At 51.4% G+C, this 11,353-nt stretch overlaps 1 protein-coding gene across 1 annotated transcript; it reads right to left on the bottom strand.

Moving 5' to 3' along the window:
- Positions 1–3,785: 3,785 nt before the first annotated feature.
- LOC127314012 (monosaccharide-sensing protein 2) lies at positions 3,786–6,648 on the bottom strand. The gene is made up of 2 exons (XM_051344476.1): positions 4,877–6,648; positions 3,786–4,769 (listed from the first exon to the last, which is right to left on the bottom strand). Exons 1-2 carry the CDS (start codon positions 6,518–6,520, stop codon positions 4,137–4,139), a joined length of 2,277 nt encoding a protein of 758 aa, XP_051200436.1. The 5' UTR covers positions 6,521–6,648; the 3' UTR covers positions 3,786–4,136.
- Between the last annotated feature and the right edge of the window lie 4,705 nt (positions 6,649–11,353).

The raw sequence follows: 11,353 nt of genomic DNA on the forward strand, positions 1-11,353 counted from the left end.
AAGAAAGCATGCTAGTTTTGTTCGTGTGAACGTCTGTCATTTATGGTTAGACATCCAGTGATTGTAGCACATGCACTACAATGATATCATGCACATTAATTTTTCTTTTCAAATGTTTAAAATCATATAACTTTTGCACCAAATGTCGAAATTGGGATCCGCTTTCATGTTTGAATTTTTTGCGGTGAGCTCTTCAAAACTAGATCTCATTTCTATGTATTTTGATGAAGTTTTTTCTAAAGCAACTTCTACGTGAAACAAAGCAATTATAATGCGAGATGATGCAACTTTAGTGTTGGGGGAACCAACTTTGCTGCACATGCGTAAATCTACATTCACAACGAAAGTTGCATTGCTGAACGCCAAAATTGCTCAGCCATCCGTCAAAATTTATTCGGTGGGCGCCAAAATTGCTTCGCTGGAGACCAAAATTGGACCGTCACAAACAAAATTTGCTCCATCGAGTACCAAAGTTGCTCGGCAGGACACTAAATTTGCTCGGTCGGGCGTCAAAGTTGCTCTCCAGGGTTCGAAAACTGCGTCGCCGGGCATGAATGTTCCTCCACGGGGCACTTAAGTTGCTTCGTCACACATTCAAATTGCTCCTATGGACACCAAAATTGTTGTCAGGCACAAAAGTTATGCCTTCGTGTACCAAAAATTGTTCATGTTTGTTGCACACCAAAGTTGTTTTGTCGCACACCAAATTTATTTTGCTGCACAATAAAGTTGCTCTATCGTGCATCAAAATTGCTTGTTAAAAAAATTCGTTAAAACATATGAAAATGTGATCTAGTTTCGAAGCTCTCATCGTGGGGAATTTAGAAGTAAAAACAAATTGTAATTTCGTGGCACGGTTTAAAAGTTATACTTTTTTAAAAAACTACACCTGACATTAGCTAGCCTACTAACCGAACGCAACAGCTTGTGGCCTAATGCGTGTGCCCGGGACATCCGTGTGGCACGCGCCCGCTCGTAAGATCTCAGGTTATTATCGTGTTACCCTCGAAAAAAGTTAATTATTATCGTGTACAACCGTTCTTCTTCTTCACCCTCTGCTATCCAGTGTATCTGGACAAGTTTTGTAGCCCATGGTATGTAAAGCAAAAGTTGTGATACTAAAGTTGTTTCCTTTTAATTTTCTCCAGTGAATCTTGATATCGTTTTCGATTTGTTTTGGGTGCTCACTCTACTACTTATCTCAGCTGCACGCAGCAGATCGATTAAGCTTAGCTTCAGTCTCCATCGGAATCGATTCGCCATTCAACATGATAGCTGCTTGAGTGATGGATATGGATCCAAGGATGATCCGATTAAAAGAGAAACGGCGACTCATCATTACTCGTGACCCAATCACTACCGGAAAAACAGGCTTTACCGTGTTGTCCTTTTTTGTCATGCGTGAGGCAGCCCGGAACACGAACACACGGCAAAGGTCCTTCCCGCGGTTACACATGGTAGATAATTGTTTACGATAAAAGAATCTAAAAACACACGGCAAAGCTACATGACACTAGTGTGGCTACGGAAATTTTACGGACAAACGTGGATTCAATTGATTGGCTGAACTTGCTTATCAATTGGGAGCAGTTTCTGATTGAGCCCAACGTGATGTGCCACGTCCAAGTCCGTAAGTTTTTTTTTAATACTTGCCCGTAGGTGTAGCGTTACCGACCGCGTTTAAGGGAGCTGTTACCATGGCACAACTTTACCGTGTGCTGCTAACAGAGACACGGCAACAAATTAGAGCCATGTTGATGGGCCCCTTACCGCGATGTTCGTTCCCGATAAAAGTTTCCACAAGGGGGATGGGGAGGGGCAGGATTTTCCGCTTCTACTTTGCCGTGCACCTTCAAAATGCACACTCTAAAGGGATGGCTTTAATTTTTCCACGTACATGGCAAGGACTTCAATTTTCCCTCCATTTCCTCCCATCAATTCCTTCCCGGTGATTTTTCACCATCTTTTCGTCCTCACGCTACTATATAAAGCCATGTATTGGCCATGGAATTCACCACCCACTTCTATTCTCCGCCGGTTCCAACCCGTAACAGCCCTTCTCGCCGCTAATGCCGACGCCACAGGGCCGTTTCCCGCCGATGTCAAGATATCTCTCATAAATGGTTTTTTATGCCTAGGAAAAGATAACTCATAAATCCATCATTGCTTCTCATCCCAAGGCCCGCGTGCGTGTGCAATATGGCTTGTTCCGGCAAACTATGCCATTTCTAAGGTCATGACCTAGCTCATTTGCCCTAAAATTTATAGAACCTCATAGAACGTAGCTCATTTCGTGAATGATTTTTTAGATTAACGGTCTTATTCTAAGCTTGTATATTTTTCTCGCAACCAGATCACCTAAAATGAGGCCCCGCAAAGGTTCTCCATTTTTCTGATTTTCTTTGAGTGACTTGCGCCTAAATATGGGCCCACTGGAGTGAATTTTCGCAAGAACGGGCGTTGTGAGGCACACCGGAGGGAACTGCGCGAAATTGACATCACACCCCTGATAAAACAACACGTTGTGCACCTAAAAAATATTTTTGTAACAAATCTTGAACAAGCAAAAGTTGCCGCTACCCGTGACGCACAAAACATGTGTCACAAGTACAGAAATTGGTGCGCCGCGAGCAGCTTTTTTTAGTAGTTTACTAATAAAGAGTTCATTGATATTTGCCAATATTGGTTAACAAAGGTAAATTGGAAACAAAAGATGACATTTACTAACAAAATATGGCTCCGCCGATGAGAGCGGCCGCCTTCACACAAAAAACACCATATGTACACTCAAGTTGTCTAAATAACCTATAAAATAGAATAAATATCCCGGAATGTCATTAGGAACTAAAAATAGTACAATGAGCAGATTAATTTACTTGAAACAAATGGAAGCCTTGTTGTTCTTCTTCACGGGTTTGCTGTAGTGAGCGACACAGACACAAATTCAAAAGCGAAATTAGGGATTGGCTTAGGGAGCCTGCAGTACAGGAAACGGTCAAGACTAGAAGTCGTCTCGTCGCCATAGACTATCTTAGCCGTCTGCATAGGATGCATCGAGGGCCGCCGTCGGCACCTCGCCGTTGGCACTACAAGCCTTGACACAACCATGATTGCCATCAACACATGGGGGTGGGGGGCATCGGCACAGGCACCAGGCCGACGGCCAGAGCGAGCCGTCGGTGGCCCGGGCCGTCGGCACAAGCCAAGGTAGGGCCCCTCCGACATTTAATGGTCATTTTCCCATGTTAGGTCCTGTTGCCGTCTGCACAGGTGCATCATCGTTGGGTCAAAGAAGGATCTGTGCCGACAAAATTAAGGCATTAAAAAAATAACACATCACCCATCGGCTTGACCTTGCGGTTTGGCAATTTCGTAGTCCTGCTCTTGGATAACTGGGACTAGAACCCGTTTCCAACCGCCATTAGATGCCGTTTTTCTAGTAGTGCAGGAACAAGGTCAAGGAGGGATTTGAAGCCATGCGGCTTCAGCACAACATGGCTTCTACCCTTGTGTTTGGTAGTAGAATCTGTGATGTTTTAATTTTTTTTTTGTTCTCGTACTAGCTAATTAGCTGTATTCAGCATAACAAAATTATACATTAAAATGTATCTTCCCTGCTAAATTCTATTCCCCGGTCCTACATAACACATAGTAATTGATAAGGAGTAGCACAAAACAAAAGTCAGCTAAGTTAGAAAGAGGAAAAAAGAACTGTAACGTAATAACCAAAATGTGCTTATGAGGTGCTAGGAACGGAAGCAATAATCAAGCAGAAGGGGGAATAATTTCATGCTTCCAATTAGCATCATACTCATAAAATGATAATTGGTACAACCGATCAAGCATACAATAATTGTTCAGCCGAATTCAAGAGGGAGAAAACTGACGTATTACTAACAAAAAAAAAACCCTACCTTATAGCATATATGGATGATTAACTCATAGCTCCATGCATGAATATATGAGAGATGGAGCAAAAGACTCAACAAAAAAACACCACAAAGCAAAACACCGTCCTAATTAGTAACATCTTTTATTCTCTCAGCTACTTAATTACGCGCGCGTGATGGATCCGATCCATCCATGGATATATGGATGAAAAATGTAGGTATACTTAAGAAGGTTTTGTCCTCCATTTAATCAAGGGCCTTTTCAGGCAATCCCTTGGCGCCGACGTTGAAGAACTCGATGATGACCTCGAGCGGGAGCCCCTTGGTCTCGGGCACCTTGAGCGCGACGAAGACGAGCGCGAGGCAGCAGACGCAGGCGTAGATCCCAAACACTCCGGCGAGGCCGATGGAGTTGAGCAAGACTGGCAGGCTGTAGGTGACGATGATGTCGCAGATCCAGAAGGTGAGGGAGCATATGGCGATGCAGAGACCTCGGACCCTGGTGGGGAAGATCTCGGCGCAGAGTATGTTTGGGATGGGCCCGAATCCCATGACGAAGGTGCAGAAGTAGAGGATGACGGAGACGGTGGAGAGCGCGGCGTGCACGTTGGTGTCCATGGGGACGACGTTGGAGACGATGAGGATGAGGAGGGAGAGGATGAGCACCGGGATGGTCCAGAGGAGCAGGCTGCGACGGCCGGCCACGTCCATGAGCCTCATGGCGATGCCGATGCTGGGCATCATGAGGAGCGTGGTGAGGCCCGAGATGAGGATGGCGGTGGAGTCGGCGCTGAGGCCGAGGCCGGCGAGGAGGACGCTCACGCCGGCCTGGTCCAGGATCTGCGGCGTGTAGTAGAGCACGCCATTGATGCCAGAGAACTGCACGTACGCAAACAATGAATGAATTTCCCACGTTCGTCAGCATATGCGTGCATGCATGGCGCTACGAGATGAAAACACACACGTCCTTACGTATGCGTACGTACCTGCTGGAGGATCTGGATCATGACTCCGCAGAAGAGAGCGTGGCGGACGCCGGGCTCGAGGAGCTCGCGCCAAGGAGGGCCGGAGGCGGCAGCCTTGGTGGCGACGGCTTCCGGTGGGTTGGCGAAGGCTGGCTCGGTGGGGCTCTGCCCGATGAGGACGTCCTTGGTGTAGAGCATGGACTGGCTCACCAGCGCCGCCGCGTGCACGTACTCGCCGGGGCCGCCTGCGCCCGCGGCTCCGTCCGCGCCGCCTGGGACGCCCTCCTCGTGCAGGTACATCCTCTTGACGCCGCCGCGCTTGACGCCATCGGGGCCCACCTTCTCGGTCCACTTCCACGCCAGCTGCCACCCGCCGCCGATGCCCATCGTGCTCGCCGCGTCGACGCCGCCTCCCACGCTGCTGAACCGCTGCATGCTCGACTGGCTCCGCGGCACCTCGTTTTTGTTGTTCGCCCTCGTCTCCACCTCCGTGCTCTGCCGAGACAGCAGCGGCGCCTCGAGCCCGCCGGGCGCCGCCGCCTGGTCGTCGTCGTCGTCGTCCGACAGGTACTCGTCCTCGTCGTCATCGTCGGGCGCCACGCTCTCTTCGTCCCACGCGCCGCTGGCGCCACTACCTGCAGCTCCGCCGCCACCAGGCCTCTCCGACACGCTCAGCATGCTTCCGAGGTTGGGGAACAGCGTGCTGCCCCTCATGCTCCCGGCGCCGTCTCCGGGAAGCCGCTCGTGCACGCTCCCGAGCAGCGCCACCACGGGGTCCTTCATCATGTCGAACATGCTCCCCTGCCTCGCCGACCCCGGCTGCAGCCCGAGAGCGCTGCCCAGCATGCTCCCCCTGCCACCGGCGACGGGCTGCGCCACCCACGACAGCCCCTGCTCCGGCCCGTACAGCGTCACGGTGTCCCTCTGCTCCTGGTCGCCGTCCGCCGGTCCCACGACGTACTCCTCGATCTCCGTCTCGCCGGCGCTTCCCAGACCCTCCACCAGCAGCGCCATCTCGCCGGACACGTCCTCCCGTCCACGCAGCATCTCCAGCACCACCCTCGCCTCCTTCATCCTCCCCTTGCTGACGAGCCACCGCGGCGACTCCGGCAGGTAGAACACGGTCAGAAGCAAATAGATGAGCGAGGGCGCGAAGAGCACGCCGAGCATGGTCCGCCAGCTGGGATCCGGATTGAGCGTCATGGCGAAGATCATGCAGTATGACATGCACATGCCGAACGACCCCGTGAACTGCGGCAGCGTGTTGAGCAGCCCCCGGATCTCGGGCGGCGCCGTCTCGGAGATGTAGACGGGGACGAGCGTGACGGCCAGCCCCACGCCGAAGCCGTCCACGAGGCGCGCCAGCAGGAGCATGTACACGTTGGGTGACCACAGCATGGTGAGCCCGCCGAGGAAGTAGAGGAGCGAGGAGGCGATCAGCATCGGGCGGCGGCCGACGACGTCGGCAACCGGTCCGGAGAAGGTGGTGATGATGGTGGCGCCGATCAGGGACGTGGCGACGACGAGCCCCTCGATGGCGGGCTGCGTCTCGAGGTGGAACTCGCGTTTGATGTACAGCACCGCTCCGGCGATCGTCGCATTGTCCCACCCTTGCAGCAGGTTGCCGATGGCGGCAGCCACGGCCACCAGCACCGCGCCCCTCATCGCACCAGTACGAGAGATGGGAGCAGAGGAGGGAGAAGAGAGAGGGCTCTCTTGTTAGATGGAGGAGGAGGAGTTGGTTACGTAGGAATCGGATATGGAGAAGGAGATGGACGTGATCGGCAATGGCGATCCACGAAAACCGGCCGGGACCTAAATTTGGCAGGCCGGAGTGGAATTTTTCCCAGGCACGTACGTACCTTGATGTGATTGCGTGCATGGCGCGATCTATTCTCGAGCGAGCTGCCGATGGATCTCGCCACGCGCCGTGTCACCGTGGGTCACATACTATGCATGAACAGGCCGTACGTGGTGCAACTATCGTGCGCGTGTTTGCTCCGATTTGCTACGACACCATGTCGTGCGCGCGTGTATCATAGTACGTCTAGCCCGTCTATGAAAAAGCTGCACGTACATGAATTAATTTGCACTTTGTCGCTGCCCACCATGATGGATCGATCGACACGTGCCATTATTCAAACTGTCGTAGGTACGCATGTGACAGCACTAGTACAGATCCGCTTAAACCCCTGTTGTGATAGGTTTTGCGCCCGTCACAGTCTAAAATAACGATGTCGTCTCTGACGGGCAGAAGACCGGTCAGCGTTAACCTTCTCCACTTACGGGTTTAGGGAGGCGCCGGTGAGCATAAGGGCCAATGTGGGGTAGCTGGTTTGGACAGGCTGGAGGTAACATCCCTGACCGACCCTCCTTATTAGATGCATGTCAGTAATTTTGTTACCCAAGTGCTAAAAAGTGCTTGGGTGCTATTTAGACAAAACGAGCCTCCAATTTGTGACCGTCCGATCGGATAGATCGAGCTTCGTTTCCGACAGATTGGCACCTGGCCATCCCGTGTCGTACAGAAATGGTCAACAGTGGACCAAACCATGGAAAGCCGTAGCATCCTATGCACGACCACCTCCGCCAGCGAGCGCCGCCTTCCCCGCCGGCGAACCCCGGCCTCTACACCTACCCCGCGCCGTTACCCTCGCCGGCGAGCGCCGCCCTCTACCACTACCGCCGCGCCGCCACCCCCTCTCGTGCGCGCCCTCCACCCCCACCCGCCGCCGCACGGAGGCCGAGCGGTTTACCGTCGAGGTCCAAGCGTCCTACTCGCCACGGGGCTTCCCGGCGGTGCTCCCGGTCTCGAACCTCGACCCCAGTCGCGGGATTCCCCGAGGTGGTCGCCGCGCGCACGCCACCCTCCCTGCGTTCCTCTCCCCAGCGCATCCCTGCCGCTCTCCCTATGTTATTCTCCGGAGGTTGGCTGCCCCAACGCGGGCGCCGAGATCATGGTGGCCCGCGCGGGTGTGGCACTCGATTTTGAGATGATCGACGGTGGTGATTTGGGTGTGCATCAGGATAAGAAGACCCGAATTTGGGTGTGCATCGGGATTACAATGAGTGATCGTGGTGATTTTTTCGTGGCGGAGAAAGCGAACTTGACGAGGTTCACCTGCACGATGTGGTAAACCTGCTCACGTCGGTGGCAAACAGCTGCAGCGACAAGGTCATGGTGGAGATGCAGATGCGGAGCAGCACGTCGCCGCCGACAAGCTGACCTTCCTGCCGGTGTTGCCGATGTACATGGTTCCAGGTCCAGACGATGCTGAGCCGTCTATGGAGGTGCCTCTCATGGTTCGCATCGTCAAGGACTCCCCTAGATTGTGTTGATCCTGGCTGCAGGCCAGGTACGTGACCATGGGGAAATGACGATGTTCAGTTCGTGATGATAGCTTGTATTCTGTAGATCCAACTGAAATTATCCGTGACAGCTCTACTAAACTTAAATGTCATTCTAGGTGTGGAGACATATGTTGCATCCTACTCCTGTTTAAAACATGCAAACATGCACTCTGCCATTCAAGGTATTCTTGCCCTGCTACTTAACTTAGTCCAAGTATTACCTTTGCACCTGTTGCACTTTGTGATGTACATTTTCAGCAAATGTTTCAAGCTTGAGATTAATTCGATGTCAAAGGTTGTTTTTTTGTTTCGCACGATGTGTGCATTCGGGGAAATCACGTTGTTCCTGTCTGATGGAGTATTTTCAGCTAGATCACAATTTCTACATAATCCAATGGCATGATCTTCTTTTAGCATTCCAACTGTAGTTTCATGTGTTTTTTAGCATTCCCGTCTGACTGTTAGTTTGTTACCATTTGTTCTCTACCAAGATGGTTCTTTTAACCACTGAACTGATATAGCAACATTTCCTTCACACATATTTAAGTTTTTTTTTTGTATTTTGTGTAGTTGTATTCATGGTCCAACTTAGTTTTAGATGGAACGGAATAGATTTGTATTTTTGTTTTTCATGGAGTATACATGGATGTGGATCGGTACCCTTTTTGTTTGTGCAATAATGCACTACGGGAAAAACTGAAGTTGCCGTGTTGCCAAACCTTTGCCGTGTGCCAAGAGCCTCGGAACACGGCAATCACAAGCTTTGCCGTGTACCAGGGAGAAAGAACACGACAAAGATTTAAAACACGGCAATATCACAAAAAAGAACACGGCAAAAAAACAACCACGGCGAAGGTCCGAAAAAGAACACGGCAAAGAGTCGAACACGGCGAACTTCAGCCATGACACACGGCAAAGGTCGACGGCACGGCAAAGACTGTGCCACGTGTCCGGAGGGAGCTCTCAGGACGGCGCCGTCATAACGGTGTGCCTTTGCCGTGTGTCCCTAACGGACACACGGCAAAGATCCTTCTCCCGCGCACACCCCTCCTCTCCCGCCAACTTTTCCCGCGCGTAGTAGAACGTCGGCAGTATTTTGGCGCGAAACCTTCGCCGTGTTCAAAAGAGGAAGGAACACGGCAAAGGGGTCTTTGCCGTGTGCCAAAACAAAAAGAACACGGCAAAGATGGCTTTGCCGTGTGTAATTCTATAAAGCACACGGCAAAGGTCAGTTTCCCTCATCTTCCCCGCCATTTCTCTCTTCTTTCCCGCCGTTTCTTTCCCGCCATTTCTCTCTACTTTCCCGCCGTTTCTTTCCCGCCATTTCAGCACTCGCCCTCCCTATATATACCCATGTGTTTTCTTTGTGTGTTCCCAACTCAGTGAACCCCGGCCTGCGGTTCTGGTGGTTCGTCATTTCATGTGGGTCCCATTTTGGGCAGAAATGTATCGAAACAAAGTCGGAAATATGCGAGACGTTGCGGGGCGTCGTTTTATGTGACCTAGTAGCGAGAACAAAAGACGGATGCGGGATATGGATGTTCTTCTGAAAAACCCTTCACGAAATGAGCTATCATGTCCGGAGTTACATGGCTATTAGGGCAAAAGAGCTAGGTATTGCCCTCCGGACACGCATAGCTCGTCGGAACGAGCCCATATCGGGCACGTGCGTGTGCCTTGGGACGGGAAGCAACACCGTATGCAGTGTTTCCCTTTCGGTGCAACGAAAAACCTGTTTCCCATTTCCCGAGTGCCGAAGCGGGCTATTTTTGTGAAGCACCTACAGAGGGCGCATTCAATAATTCAACGGGACCTCTGCAAGTTGATAGAGGAACGCATATACACCACAGATCACATGCGTGCCGCGCGGGTTAGCTTTCTGGGTAGACACGCGGCTCCGTGCGGTGTCTGCCGATTCCATTTGGAAACGGTCCGGATTTGAACTAAGCGTCCACTTTCTGCCACCCCAAATTTTTTGGAAAAATCATTTTTAGAACCGGGACACGTTATTTTATGTGTAAAGGTAACCTCGGTTTCGCGCGTTCCTAACCCGGTGAACCCCGGCCTGCGGTTCTGGTGGTTCGTCATTTCATGTGGGTCCCATTTTGGGCAGAAATGTATCGAAACAAAGTCGGAAATATGCGAGATATTGCGGGGCGTCGTTTTATGTGACCTAGTAGCGAGAACAAAAGACGGATGTGGGATACGGATGTTCTTCTGAAAAACCCTTCACGAAATGAGCTATCATTTCCGGAGTTACATGGCTATTAGGGCAAAAGAGCTAGGTATTGCCCTCCGAACACGCATAGTTCGTCGGAACGAGCCCATATCGGGCACGTGCGTGTGCCTTGGGAAGGGAAGCAACGCCGTATGCAGTGTTTCCCTTTCGGTGCAACGAAAAACCCGTTTCCCATTTCCCGAGTGCCGAAGCGGGCTATTTTTTTGAAGCACCTACAGAGGGCGCATTCAATAATTCAACGGGACCTCTGCAAGTTGATAGAGGAACGCATATACACCACAGATCACATGCGTGCCGCGCGGGTTAGCTTTCTGGGTAGACACGCGGCTCCGTGCGGTGTCCTGCCGATTCCGCTGGAAACGGTCCGGATTTGAACTAAGCGTCCACTTTCTGCCACCCCAAATTTTTTGGAAAAATCATTTTTAGAACCGGGACATGTTATTTTATGTGTAAAGGTAACCTCAGTTTCGCGCGTTCCTAACCCGGTGAACCCCGGCCTGCGGTTGTGGTGGTTCGTCTTTTCATGTGGGTCCCATTTTGGGCAGAAATGTATCGAAACAAAGTCGGAAATATGCGAGACGTTGCGGGGCGTCGTTTTATGTGACCTAGTAGCGAGAACAAAAGACGGATGCGGGATACGGATGTTCTTCTGAAAAACCCTTCACGAAATGAGCTATCATGTCCGGAGTTACATGGCTATTAGGGCAAAAGAGCTAGGTATTGCCCTCCGGACACGCATAGTTCGTCGGAACGAGCCCATATCGGGCACGTGCGTGTGCCTTGGGACGGGAAGCAACGCTGTATGCAGTGTTTCCCTTTCGATGCAACGAAAAACCCGTTTCCCATTTCCCGAGTGCCGAAGCGGGCTATTTTTGTGAAGCACCTACAGGGGGCGCATTCAATAATTC

This window comes from Lolium perenne, chromosome 7 (genome assembly GCF_019359855.2).
Source record: "Lolium perenne isolate Kyuss_39 chromosome 7, Kyuss_2.0, whole genome shotgun sequence".
Taxonomy (NCBI): Eukaryota; Viridiplantae; Streptophyta; class Magnoliopsida; order Poales; family Poaceae; genus Lolium; species Lolium perenne.